The sequence below is a fragment of the Leuciscus leuciscus genome (genome assembly GCF_965113295.1).
Source record: "Leuciscus leuciscus genome assembly, chromosome: 1".
In the NCBI taxonomy this organism is placed as follows: Eukaryota; Metazoa; Chordata; class Actinopteri; order Cypriniformes; family Leuciscidae; genus Leuciscus; species Leuciscus leuciscus.
In genome coordinates this window covers 21784324-21798091 of record NC_138725.1, presented here as the reverse complement: position 1 = coordinate 21798091, position 13768 = coordinate 21784324, and the positions used below count along the sequence as shown (strand labels likewise).

General features: G+C 39.8%; 1 protein-coding gene across 2 annotated transcripts in view; it reads left to right on the top strand.

Annotated features, from left to right (window-relative positions):
• The first annotated feature begins 951 nt into the window (after positions 1–951).
• Positions 952–13768, top strand: part of LOC309501480 (uncharacterized protein) — a 29046-nt gene continuing 16229 nt past the window's right edge. For both annotated transcript variants that reach the window (XM_082173611.1, XM_082173612.1), the window contains exons 1-2: positions 952–1011; positions 2049–2331. In XM_082173611.1, coding sequence (XP_082029737.1) covers positions 2274–2331 — 58 coding nt within the window. In that variant the 5' untranslated portion in view covers positions 952–1011; positions 2049–2273. The remainder of the gene's footprint in view (positions 1012–2048; positions 2332–13768) is intronic.

The following is a 13768-nucleotide window of genomic DNA, read 5'->3' as shown; positions in this document are numbered from 1 at the left end:
AAAATAAAGCATTTTCCATCTGGACATGACTGTGGGGACTGTGGGGAATTCTATATAATTAATAAAAATCAAATATTGCCACATTGATGGCTTAACATTGATATAAAATAAAACATTGATATAAATGATCACTGGAAATTAGACTTATATTGTATTTAAATAAAGTAAAAGTAAAATAAAATAAAAAATAAGCGTTTACATGCAAATTTGCTTCATGTATTTCCCCGGCGTCGACATCAGGCTCATAAATGTCAGCAAACGTGATTCCCGCTGCATGTCAATATCCATGATCACTGGATCTTTGGTAAGTTTTAAGGAATAATTTTAATAAAGTCTGTGCGTTTAAAGCTGCATGTGTAAATCAAATGCTATGATGACATTTTCAGTCAGATTAAAATAGTTCATCTTTTGTTTTGCCTTTTATTTCAGACATACCAGAGGTTTAATATTTACATTTCATATTTGACTGTTGTTTCGGATGATCTCGTGACTTCAGCTCAGAAATATTTGACTTGCTTTTGTTATAAATGTAATTGAACTTTTTGCCAAATAAATTTAAGTTTACCATTAACAAACCATTTTTTCAGTGTTTTTGAAATAATTTTAATTACATCTTACTACAATTATGCCAACATCTTCAGTATCCTACGAAAGCAAGTATTTGTAAGAATTGTAATGTACAATGTAATGTAGGCCTATATTTTATTTTCTTACCCTTGTGTTCTTTCTCTCTATCTTCTTTTTTGTCTTTTATTTTTCAGTTTTCAGCTAATCACCGTTAACTCTTATTTTTCTATACAAATTTGTATATCATAAACATGTTATCTCTGTACTTTTTGAAATTAAAAAAGTGCTTGCTTCCTCATTATCATCCATCACATGAAAAAAAGGAGTAAAATGAGTCTCTGTTCCAAAAACCACAATAGATGGCGCTAATTCGATCCGCCAATAAAGAAGAAGAAGAAAGAGAAAAAGAAGAAAAGTCTTCTGAGGAGAGGAGAGCAGCTCACGGTATTTCTCATATTACACAACCATAACACACACTTTATACAGTTTGATTAAGCGACAGGCTCATTTCTGTATTGTTTTCATCGATCACAGCGATACTTGTGCGTCTTTTCTGGCGTCTTCCTTCTGAAATAAACATTTAGTGCAGCAGCAGCGAGCATGAGGAGAATATGTGGAGTTCATTCAGACCTGAGCGATTTTGTGTTCGTTTGTGTGATTGTCTCGATGTTTGTGTGAGAACTGTTACTGAATGTCAGGACAAAGTTTTGCTGCTGCCGTTTTATTTCTACTTGTTGACATTTTTGGCAGATCAAATGTGATTTACATTGTTAAAATACTGGAACAGATACGGCTAAATACTTCACATTGAGCTTATGATTACTTATTTATCATTGTCAGTTTTGAATAACATTAGTGCAATGAATCTAGTTACTAGAAAATCCAAATATATTTTATTTTAGATATTGACATTATGCTGCTGTAGTTATTTAGATGAGGTGGTTTATTAAGATGAATGCCATTAGTGTTTGTTTTAATTTTTTATGTTTTATCCATGTCATGTTGTGAGAAGCAACAGTATTTTCTTCCAGTCTGAGGCTCATCAATATTAACAGATCTGCTGAAAACACTCTTTATTTCATGACAATAGTTCCTGTTTTCACCTCATTTATTATGCTGATGTCTTCAGATCTGCTGTAAATTTACATTTAAAACGTATTTCATTGTCAACTGACTGAGGGTATTTGTTGGTTACTCTGTGCGTTTATTTTTGTGTTTATGATTTTTATCTGTTTTTCTTACCATTATTTATACTTGGAAGAATTTAAATTATTTATATGTGTTTCTTTATTTCTAGATAACTGTATTTTTATGAAGAAGCAGAATAATGTTAGGATTAGTAATGCAAATAATTAATTGGCATCAGTTACTGTACGATGAATAGATAGATAGATAGATAGATAGATAGATATACAGACATACATGTTTAGAAGTGTCATTTATTATAAAAACAAATGCAGTAATTTATATTTTTCATTTAGGCAGATCAGCTCCTCCCACTGTAATCACATCATCAGTGAAGCTCCTCCCACATCAGTCACATCATCAGCGAAGCTCCTCCCACATCAGTCACATGGTCAGTGAAGCTCCTCCCACTGCAATTCACCAATAAATGCTGTAAATTCCCATCATCTACAAGTGAAGACGAGCATCAGGAAGAGCTGAAATCTGCAAAGACTGAGTTTATTAAAGAGGACAGTGAGAACATGAGTGATCCAGAACCCTGCAGAATGAAACACACTGAAGATACTGAAGAACAAAGAGGTTGGTACAGAATGTTCTGGGGTTTTTTTTTTCAACAAATGTTCAGTAAAGGGAGGTTTGAGACATTTTAATATTAAATGTCAACATCAGATCAAGCTAAATACTATTTTAACTGTTTTATTTGACATTTATTTTATATCTGGTTCCCAATTTGCAACAACGTTACCAGAATTCTAGTCATTTTCAACATGTTTAGGAATAATCAGTAAAGTTTCTGATAAAGTTGTATTTGTCAAATATCAAAGTTATTCATAGTTATAGAGATTCTTCTTACAGTGACTTTGGTAACAGGGTTGATGAGGCCATCCTTAAAAATATTCTTGCTTGCCGTAACCGACCCTGTAAATTTAGGTCCGACCCAATTAATTATTTTTTTCCCTTTTTTTTTACTCTTCAAACAATTAAAGTCCCTGTAAAGGCAATTCTACAAAAAAATTCTAAACACATTATAAGTGCTAGAAATGTATTGCTAAAACATATTACAAAGACTGAGAACTGTGAAGTACTAAATTGTGGAGTTAGACCCAGGGGCGTAGCCATCATTTCAAAAGTGAGGGGGACAGAATGTCAAGTGTAATACCAGTTTTTTTCAGACTTTTGTTGACAGGTTTTTGCTTAATTGGCTTAATATGCTATTTATTTTTAAAGCAATAAAACAGAAAGAAAGAAAGATGTTCATTACTTTATATTGCACATGCAGGGTTTTTCCTGGCTCAAAACTAGGCGGAAGTGGTAAAATCCTGATCATGCATTTTAATAATAAGATAATTAAATTTGTATTTTTCATAGACCATCATATAGCCTACTGTGTTTGTGGGTGGAGCTCGGTACCCCTAGGGGGGTCCGGGGGCATGCCCCCCTGGAAGAAAATTTGTACATTTTAAAGATAAATGCATTAATCTGGTGCACTTTGAGTCACCCGAATCTGCTGTTAAAAATAAATAATCCACCTGCCAACCGCCCAAACCTATGATGGTATCTGATCATCACATTACAATTATTCAAACTACAATTATTACATCACTGTTGGACATAGGCGTAATTTGCGGGTGGGACGGGTGGGACATGTCCCCACCACTTTTTGCCAGGGTCGATATTGTCCCCATCACTTTTTAAAACATCTCGCGGCACGAATGTACCAATTCTACAAATAAATAAAACATCTCCAGTTAACTGGCAGAGCATTCATTTCGTTCGTTTTTTAAATAAAAGACGATCTAGCGCTCAAATGTGTTTTTTAAATCAAGTGATCAAAGTGCTCGTTGGCGCTGCGATCAGTGGCGCGGATACAGTGTTTTCGGTGGACCGCACTGTCTTCACTCGGACGCGCGCTTCAGTCCGTTGCGGATACTCTCTATTCGTTCTGGTGAAATCACAAAACATAATGCACACAAACGTGCCCCTGCTTGATATACAACCACTGATGAACATAAACGGTTTTGATGAGAAAAAAAAAAATTATATGAGAAAAAAAAAAAAAAACTATGCAAGAGCAGATTAGAACCCAGAACCTCTGACACGGTTGGCGAAAGTTCTACCACTGGACCATTAAGATACACGTTAGTCAAGCAGCGGATACATATATCAGGTTACATCTCATTAAACGACAAATTAAACCCCATGTAGCCTACTATTTAAATCGATTGAAGGTCATCGTAATGTTATTGTTCATATATCTGATTTAGCATTTTATTAGCAACCCCCCCACCCCACCCCACCCCACCCCACCCCACCCCACCTGTCCCACCCACTTTTTAAAACAAAGTTACGCCACTGCTGTTGGAAAACACTCTTATCAGAATACGTTTTTTACCTTTATAAAGGGCATTTTTTCCTTCATTTTATTAAATGTAACCTATGCTCCATCTTTCATTCCAAATTGAAACTTTGTTACCGTCAGTGTAATAGGCTATCAATCGCCACTTAACATTAAATTAAATTAAATCAGAATCATCCTTGCATTATCTGTGATTCCCTATTTATTATGACCGCCGCTAGCGTAGCTAGCCGGTCATATAGGGATTGTCAAAGTTTTTTTTTTTTTTTTTTCCCGTCACCTTACTGAATTTTTCGTCAACGATACCAGGGACACCGAAGCACCGGGGAACATGAAATTTGGTGGGCATGTAGCCCCACTAGACTTCTAAGGAAAAATTTCGTTTGGTCCCCGGGGGCCACTCCCCCCCCGCGCTGGGCCCCCCCAAACCCCCAAAAATGCAGTTTTTCCTAAATAACTACCTGAACCGTGGCACCGAGGATGAATAAATTTTTATGGTATGTTGGTCTACTAGACTTTTACGGAAAAATTTCGTTTGGTCCCCGGGGGCCACTTCCCCCCCCTGCGCTGGGGCCCCCTTAAATTTTTCGTCAACGATACCAGGGACACCGAAACACCGGGGAACATGAAATTTGGTGGGCATGTAGCCCCACTAGACTTCTAAGGAAAAATTTCGTTTGGTCCCCGGGGGCCACTCCCCCCCCCGCGCTGGGCCCCCCCAAACCCCAAAAAATGCAGTTTTTCCTAAATAACTACCTGAACCGTGGCACCGAGGATGAAGAAATTTTTATCGTATGTTGGTCTACTAGACTTTTACGGAAAAATTTCGTTTGGTCCCCGGGGGCCACTTCCCCCCCCGCGCTGGGGCCCCCTTAAATTTTTCGTCAACGATACCAGGGACACCGAAACACCGGGGAACATGAAATTTGGTGGGCATGTAGCCCCACTAGACTTCTAAGGAAAAATTTCGTTTGGTCCCCGGGGGCCACTCCCCCCCCCGCGCTGGGCCCCCCCAAACCCCAAAAAATGCAGTTTTTCCTAAATAACTACCTGAACCGTGGCACCGAGGATGAAGAAATTTTTATGGTATGTTGGTCTACTAGACTTTTACGGAAAAATTTCGTTTGGTCCGCGGGGGCCACTTCCCCCCCCGCGCTGGGGCCCCCGTAAATTTTTCGTCAACGATACCAGGGACACCGAAACACCGGGGAACATGAAATTTGGTGGGCATGTAGCCCCACTAGACTTCTAAGGAAAAATTTCGTTTGGTCCCCGGGGGCCACTCCACCCCCGCGCTGGGCCCCCCCAAACCCAAAAAAATTCAGTTTTTCCTAAATAACTACCTGAACCGTGGCACCGAGGATGAAGAAATTTTTGTGGTATGTTGGTCTACTAGACTTTTACGGAAAAATTTCATTTGGTCCCCGGGGGCCACTTCCCCCCCCCCCCGCGCTGGGGCCCCCGTAAATTTTTCGTCAACCATACCAGGGACACCGAAACACCGGGGAACATGAAATTTGGTGGGCATGTAGCCCCACTAGACTTCTAAGGAAAAATTTCGTTTGGTCCCCGGGGGCCACTCCCCCCCCCGCGCTGGGCCCCCCCAAACCCCCAAAAATGCAGTTTTTCCTAAATAACTACCTGAACCGTGGCACCGAGGATGAAGAAATTTTTATGGCACATCAACCTAGCCCATAATCACTCATTTGTGATTTGCGCCCCTCCCATAAAAAATGAAAATGCAATATTATTCTGCTTTAATCGCCCCTATCTTCAGTGGAGATGTTCAGAACTGCACCATATTTCATGTGTATGATTAACTTGACAACCTCTGGGGGTATCCTCTGCTAAGTTTTGTAGAATTTCATCCATGGGGGGGTATAAAATAAATTCATTTATGTGCACATTTAGTGACTGTACACTCATCGGCCTGTAGATGGTGCTCTTGAGCGAAGGGTTGCTGGTTTAGGATGATACTGTCACACACACACATGCAGGAATACAAACAAACGCAAGCATGCACACACACTGACATCCACACGCACAGACACACACCCATACACACACATACAAATCCACATGCACAGACACACACACACACAAACACACACGCGCACACATGTACGCACACATACATACACGCACAGACACACACACACACACACACACACACACACACACACACACAGACACACACATACACAAATACACACACATACACACACACACACACACCAGTGATGCGCGGGTCAATGTATAAACAACCCGCACCCGACCGACGTTTTCAACTAACCCGCCCGCAACTCGGACCGCAAAAAAAAAAAGAAGAAAATATTGTACCCGACCCGCATTTTTTAAAAGTAGTAAATGCATAGCAAGAAGTACACATGACAAAGCCAGCACTTTGGTCATCATCTTTCATTATTTCGGCAAATGTCTCCCACACTTTGCTCTTTCTGTTTGTGTATTTGCGGAGCTTCCACTCCCCAGTCTTCACATTTTCTCTTGCCGCCTCCATCTCTACCTGAGCTCGACTGAGCTTGTGCGTCATCTTCGCGCCAGTTATTCAGCCAATAAAGTGTAGCAGGCCTATGTATTTCATAGAAAATTGCATGTGAGCGGAGTGGAGCGGGAGCGAGCGGGCGGATCTTGGATAGAGCGCAGAGCGGCATTTTTAAAAGGATGGAGGGTCGCCCTATTTCCCGCTCCAATTTCGCTCCACGCACACCACGATTCTGAAGCATGCTCAGTCAAGCCTTTCAGTCAGTAAAGATTCATTTTGGAATCTAAAAAGACACATCTCTCGAAAACATGCAGTGTGCTATGTGAACACGCTGGGAAGAAAGCAAAAGGTTAGCAAACTGAATACGGTAACTTGTAACAAAGTTTAAATTAAATATAGCGTAGCATAATATTCAAACAATTGATACAAGCCCATTTAAATTTTAATCCTGCGCGCTGCGCAAAAGTTCAGTTATAAGAATGTTGGCCTAATAGTTAATTTAGCCTACTTTTAAAACGTTTAAGTATATATTTTAATTTTTTTGTTTATATAAATTTTATTTATATTATTAGGCCCATTTATTCGTTTTATTTTACAGCAGTTTGTGTGTACAATGGATATAAGCCCATTTAAATTTTAATCGTGCGCGTTGCGCAAAAGTTAACTTAAATTCTGGCCTAATAGTAAATTTAGCCTACTTTTAAAATTATGTAGGCTATATTTTTGTTTATATAATTGTTATTTATATTATTAGGCCCATTTATTCGTTTAATTTTACTTCTTTTACATTTCTTCTTACATAGGCCTAATTTGTACTTTGAAATAAAACATTTCTATTTTAAAATTTTTGTTGTTGCTCATTAGTTCTTTAGGAGAAAAGGCTGTGGTCTAAGCTAACAGTGATATACATGTAGATGTTTTTTCCTTTTTTGGAGCGAGCGGGGGGCGATTTGAGTGGAGCGCGGAGCAAACTGCGTTGAGTGCTGAGCGATAATGAGCGGAGCGGCCTGATGTAGCTTTGAGCAGGGGAGATTCTCACCGCTCCACTCCGCTCATATGCTCTCTAGTACTATATAAATAACAAAGGTTTAATTGGCATCTTTATTTCAAACGACCCGACCGACCGCGACCCGAATATCATTAAAAATATTTTTGGATGACTCGTAACCGCGGGTAACCGCGGGTGACCGCAGGCACCCGCTCATTTCGGATCAACCCGCGCATCACTGACACACACACACACACAGACAGACATGCACATACTATTACTTTTTTTAGGTATATACATAAACACGCAATACAGCCAAATTACTCCACGTCATTTATTTTTGTGGAAAGCCAGTGCAGGCCTGAGCGGCGGTCATATTTTGTACCGCGATGCGGTACATCTAGTTATTAATATAATACTATTTATTATTATCTATCTATCTATCTATCTATCTTACTAAACTAAAACTTTCCAATTGAAAACCTTCAAGCTTTTAAAACTACTTCAAACTTTCTGGTTAGGCTTTTTCAAGAGAACTTAAAGTTTGTCATCATGTACACATGTTACAACGCTGCCTGATTCAAGCAGGCTGTTAATGCATGAAAATACAAATTCAGCATTAGGCTAACAATCACCATGTTTATTCTAATTTGAAGGGCTTTGATAACATCTGTGAAAATAAAAGACATTACGAATAAAAAAAGATTGAAAATAAACGCACGTTTGTGCGGGTAGTGAATATTTTCAATTTACAACAAAACTTGTTAATTATTCAACAAGAGAAATAGGCAGAGTTATTCATCATTGTGCAACACAATTCGGATACCACATGACAACTTACTTACAGCGCTTGACTTTTTCGTGAAAAAGGATCGAGTGAAGACTGAAGAGTTTTTTGCCGTTTTGAACTCATTGCGACCTCTATGAAAAAAAATGGATTGGGCGCGGGTGCGAGCATGGGCGTGTCGTGATGCACGAGTGACTGATTACCATGGAAACGTGAAAGTCACGTATGTAGATAGACTTGACTCTTTGGATTTTAAATCTCGATGTAGGCTATACACACCCGCGAAAACCTCAGCTTGTCTTGGACACACTTGCCCTATGAAAAAGTGCGGGGGGACGAATTTACATTTTATAAAAAGTGGGGGGGACACGTCCCCCGCGTCCCCCGCGTAATCTACGCCCATGGTTAGACCGTTAAACAGTTTTTCACCATTGCTGTGAGCCGGATTTTTTGGGCGGGGCTAAAACGGGGGATTGATGACGCACTGCAGCCCCCCTGAGCTTGATTGGGCCCCTACTTGATGACGCACGGCGTCACTAAGCCTATCGCCGCTCAATCGGGAGTTACTATCAGACAGCCTACAGTTTGCTAGCTACTATGCCCACGGCTCAGGCTATGCCTTCGTCATGTAAATGCGTATTTCCTGGATGCAATCACTTAGAAAACAGATCGGTGTCCTTATTTAAATTTCCGAAAAATGATCATATCAAGAAGAGGTGGATTAATCTTGTGAAGAGCTAACGTTACCTTGATGGAGAGCTGATGATCACCACCACACCCGCCTCTGTAGAGATCAGGATAGTTTACTTTCGTTGGAGACAACTGGAATTCACTGATAATCCACTGTTACTGGTGAATGGGGCCGAAACCGACTATCTCCCGCTGTCCGCCTCGGCCTTCATCCTCCCGTCACCGCGACATGCGCGAGTCATATTTCCCGCGAGTGGGCGTGGTTTCAGCGCAGCCAGCGGACACGCCCCCAGCGTTTGAGAGCTGAGACTGCTGCTCATTTTTTCGAGATTTTGATAGCTTATTTTATTTACTTGGCGGCTTTTTTAATCATTAAAATTGGGCTGGGTGGCTAATAACACATTTTTCGGTGGTATGACAAACTCAGAACACATACTTAATTTTGACTTTACAGGGACTTTAATACAAATGCATTCAAATTATATTTTAGTAAGTATTGTGAATATAAATTGCCCATAGGCCTACATACAAACGTAGGCTACGCTCTTTCTTTTAAATAAAAATCCGCGGCGTCATCTAGGATTATAAGGGCTGTAGGCTATATGCGAAATAAAAACGAAATTGCGATCCCATGCTACATCTTTTCATTACTATTGGGCAGTTTCAGCGTTATGGACGTGACATTTGCAGTCAAAACTTGAAATGTAAATTATCAGAAATAAAGAGAGTTTATTTTTTTTTTTGTTTTTTTTTTTTGTTTTTTTTTTATTAGTTTATTAGTTTATTTTCCTTAATAAAGGAGTTCAGACTTTAGAAACATATCAGTATACACATGCTTTTTATATTTAATATGAGGGAAATACACTTGCGTTACTGTCCGGACGTGACACAAAAAAATCTTTAACTTTTCGGTGGTAAAATATGTTTTAGTAATTCTGTGAATTACACTGCGCAAACCAAAAGTAATAAAGAATAAAGATAAAGAAGGGTCGGCTCTCCACAGAACATAATATATTCATTTTATTTTATTTTTCGTGTTCGCATTTATGAGGAAGAAACAATGTTACGAACGTGACCGCTCTGAAAGCGGCACTATAAGACTGCTTTAAAACTTTCACTGAGATCTCAAACAGGCATTTAAAACACCAAATATTAAGGATTGGCATATCAAGCAAAATAATATTCGATGATTGATCGAAAATCATATCTCCCCCCCCCCCCCCCCCCCCCCCCCCCAAATGCTCACTGACAAGACGCTCCTACATTAAATTTCTCTGTACTGTAGGCTAATAGTAGCCTGGCAAGCCAGACCTAAATCAAGATATTGGGTCTGGCACTCACCATAGACACGGCTCAATCCGAGGGGCGGGATAAACGGCTGTCTTTCAAATTCCCTCTGCACGCAATAGGACAGCGCTTCAACCAACCAGAGCGTTTTCCCAACAGCAGAGCTAGTTGATAGATTCAACTTTTGCCATATCTGGCCGGCAAAACTACGAACACATCTTCCTTTTTTTAAGAATGACTTAAGTGCCGTTCTTTGATCTTTTCTCAAAGAAAAACCTAACTCCAAGTCCTCCAGAGTCGCGGCCAAAGCCGATTCGAAAGACTGTTTGCCAGCAGCTGCCATTCTTTGTTTTCAAGTAGCAGGAAACCGTCGCAACTCTGTCGTCATTATGTTAAGCTCGCCCCGCCTACTCTATACACGATGTGATTGGCCTGACCCAATTTAGGTTTTTGCAGCTCGAAAGTCAATGGAGAGTTGCTAGACTACCCTGGGTGCAAAATTCATTTTGCTGCCGCTAGGGTGCGTCTAGATTTCTAGGCTAGGCTAATAGGCCTATGTGTTGTAGCCCAGTCATTAAAAAACTATTTAGTTTCATAAAAGATATAAAAGATTGGATGACCCGTAATTTTCTTTTATTAAATCCAGACAAGACAGAGGTAATACTTATCGGTTCAAAAAACCGCCCACAAAACCTCGCACAATACAACTTTAACATCATAGGATGTCCTGTTACTTTATCCTCTACAGTAAAAGACCTGGGTGTCATACTCGATTGTAACCTGTCTTTTGAAAATCATATTTCATATGTTACAAAAACAGCATTTTTCCACCTTAGAAACATTGCTAAGCTACGTAATATGCTAGCAGTTTCTGATGCAGAAAAGTTAGTTCATGCATTCATGACCTCGAGACTGGATTACTGTAATGCTTTACTAGCTGGTTGTCCTGCATCCTCAATAAACAAGCTACAGTTAGTCCAAAATGCCGCCGCTAGAGTTCTTACTAGATCAAGAAAATATGATCATATAACACCGATTTTATCATCACTGCATTGGTTACCTATAAAGTTCCGTATTAATTACAAGGTATTGCTACTGACCTATAAAGCCCTAAACGGCTTAGCTCCAGTCTATTTAACGGATCTTTTATCACCCTATAATCCATCGCGCTCTTTAAGATCACTAAATTCAAGGCTTTTGGTCATACCTAGGATATCCAGAACCACCAAAGGAGGGAGAGCATTCTCACATTTGGCTCCAAAACTCTGGAATAGTCTTCCTGATACTGTTCGTTGCTCAGACTCGCTCTCCCAGTTTAAAACTAGATTAAAGTCGCATCTCTTCAGCCAGGCATTCATATAATCCTACAGTTCAAACTACAATCCGGCCTCTAGCTCATAAATGCCAGAGGAGAACTGGCCCCCGACTGAGCCTGGGTTCTCCCAAGGTTTTTTTTTTTCTCCATTAGGTCACCTGATGGAGTTTTAGGACACCATTAGGTCACTTGATGAAGTTTTTCGGTTCCTTGCCACTGTTGCCTTTGGCTTGCTCAGTTGGGGATATTTTGGGGATATTTAATTTAATTTTATCAATCAATAAATTCCTCTTGAAACAAACTTTGTTGTATTATTTTAATTTAATACTGTGAAGCTGCTTTGATACAATCTGTATTGTGAAAAGCGCTATACAAATAAACTTGACTTGACTTGACTTGACTTAATCATGTTTAAATAAAATAATATATTTTTTAAAAATTTCATGTTGATTATGTGAAAAGTGAAAAGCATGAATAAGATAAGATGATCCCGAAAATATCGGGAGACAAATGGAGTGGGCAGACATGATTTTAACCACTTCATTAAGTTTGTTTTTGTAAAAAGCCTTTCTTAAAAGTGAATTTCATTTTGTATTAATTGTATCTTAATTTGAATCAATGTTTCATCAACCAATTTCCTGGATTTAACAGCGGGCAAATATAATGCTAAATATAGCAGGCAATATAATCAGGACTCTGTAGTGATTCTGACATGTCAATTTAGCTCAAAAGGAATTATTAATTCATTTATAGGAAATTCGAAAGAATCACTTATTACGGCCATACAAATGACCATTTGGTTCATTTGAACCGGCCGCAACTATCAGCTCTGCAGCGGATATTAATATCCAAATTATAGTGAAACACTGTTTATTAGCAAGGTAACTTAGATCAGCAGTTTAAGACATTAAATTCGTAAGCACATAACACAAGTAACACTTCTCTTTAAAATACAAACAAGACTTTGATTATTCTAACACATAAAAGTAATATCTAACACAAACACACGCATTCATACGAGTTGCAGTAAGAAAGAGTGAGGAAAGAATGAGTTTTAAGAGTGAGATGATGAAATCCCAAGTTTCTATATACACGACATGACCTGAACGAACCATCAATCATTAATTTAACCCTTCTATCGTTTCTTAGGCGGGTTATTAAATCTATATCAATGCACCAGTTCAGCTCAAGAGTCTGGAGGCTACTTGCTTGTCTTTGCTCCTTTGGGAATTCCCTTTTGTCAGTGAAAGGGGGTTTCCTGAGTTCATTGGCGGGCGTCTCCTCGTGCCTGGATAGATGTCTTGGGCGGCCAATCACGTGGTGTGCTGGCGGATGGATGGAAAGTCTTTGAAGTTGGAAGCGGCTTTGCAGCCGAATCGTGGACCGAAACTTTGCAGCAAAACTTAACTTAGAACCGAGACTCACAATGGAAAAGAAAAGAAAGAAAATTGAGACGAGAGTAGTTAGATGGCTTGAATGAAGCTGTTTAACCCATGTTCTTCTGATCTTGATTTGGGTTCTTTCGTCTGCTCGTCTACATGGTACTCGTCTGTCTGGTTACTCCGTCATGGCTTCTCCATGAATGCTATTTCATGCATACTGGGGTGAAATGCTATTTCATGCATACTGAGTTTTTTACACTGTTAAAGAGTTGGATTCCCATGCTAAACATGGACAAAGTTTCAAAAATTAAGTTGTACGTTTGATGGAGTATTTCTGTGCCAAAAATACTCCTCCCGGTTTGTCACAAGTTTCGGAAAGTTTTTTTTCCGAGTATGGGCATGTGTGACGTCAGATGGGGTGGAATTTCATTATATGGGTCATAAGGGCACTTCTCCCGGAAGGGCGCGCGCGCACCCGTAGACCAGAGCGAGAGAGCGAAAGCAGTACGCCCATCAAAACGCTGTGCTCGGCTTTAGGGAAGTCATCGGCTGCGCTGCCCAGTTCGACGCCGGATTTGCAGATCGTCTAATGCTTAAGGATGGAGCAGTCCCAACGATAAAGGTTCACGGTCGTGCGTTGGAACCGCAGGCGGTGAGTAAATCTGCTTCAAATGTCTGTATGTTGTTAGCTATGGCATAAGCACAGCA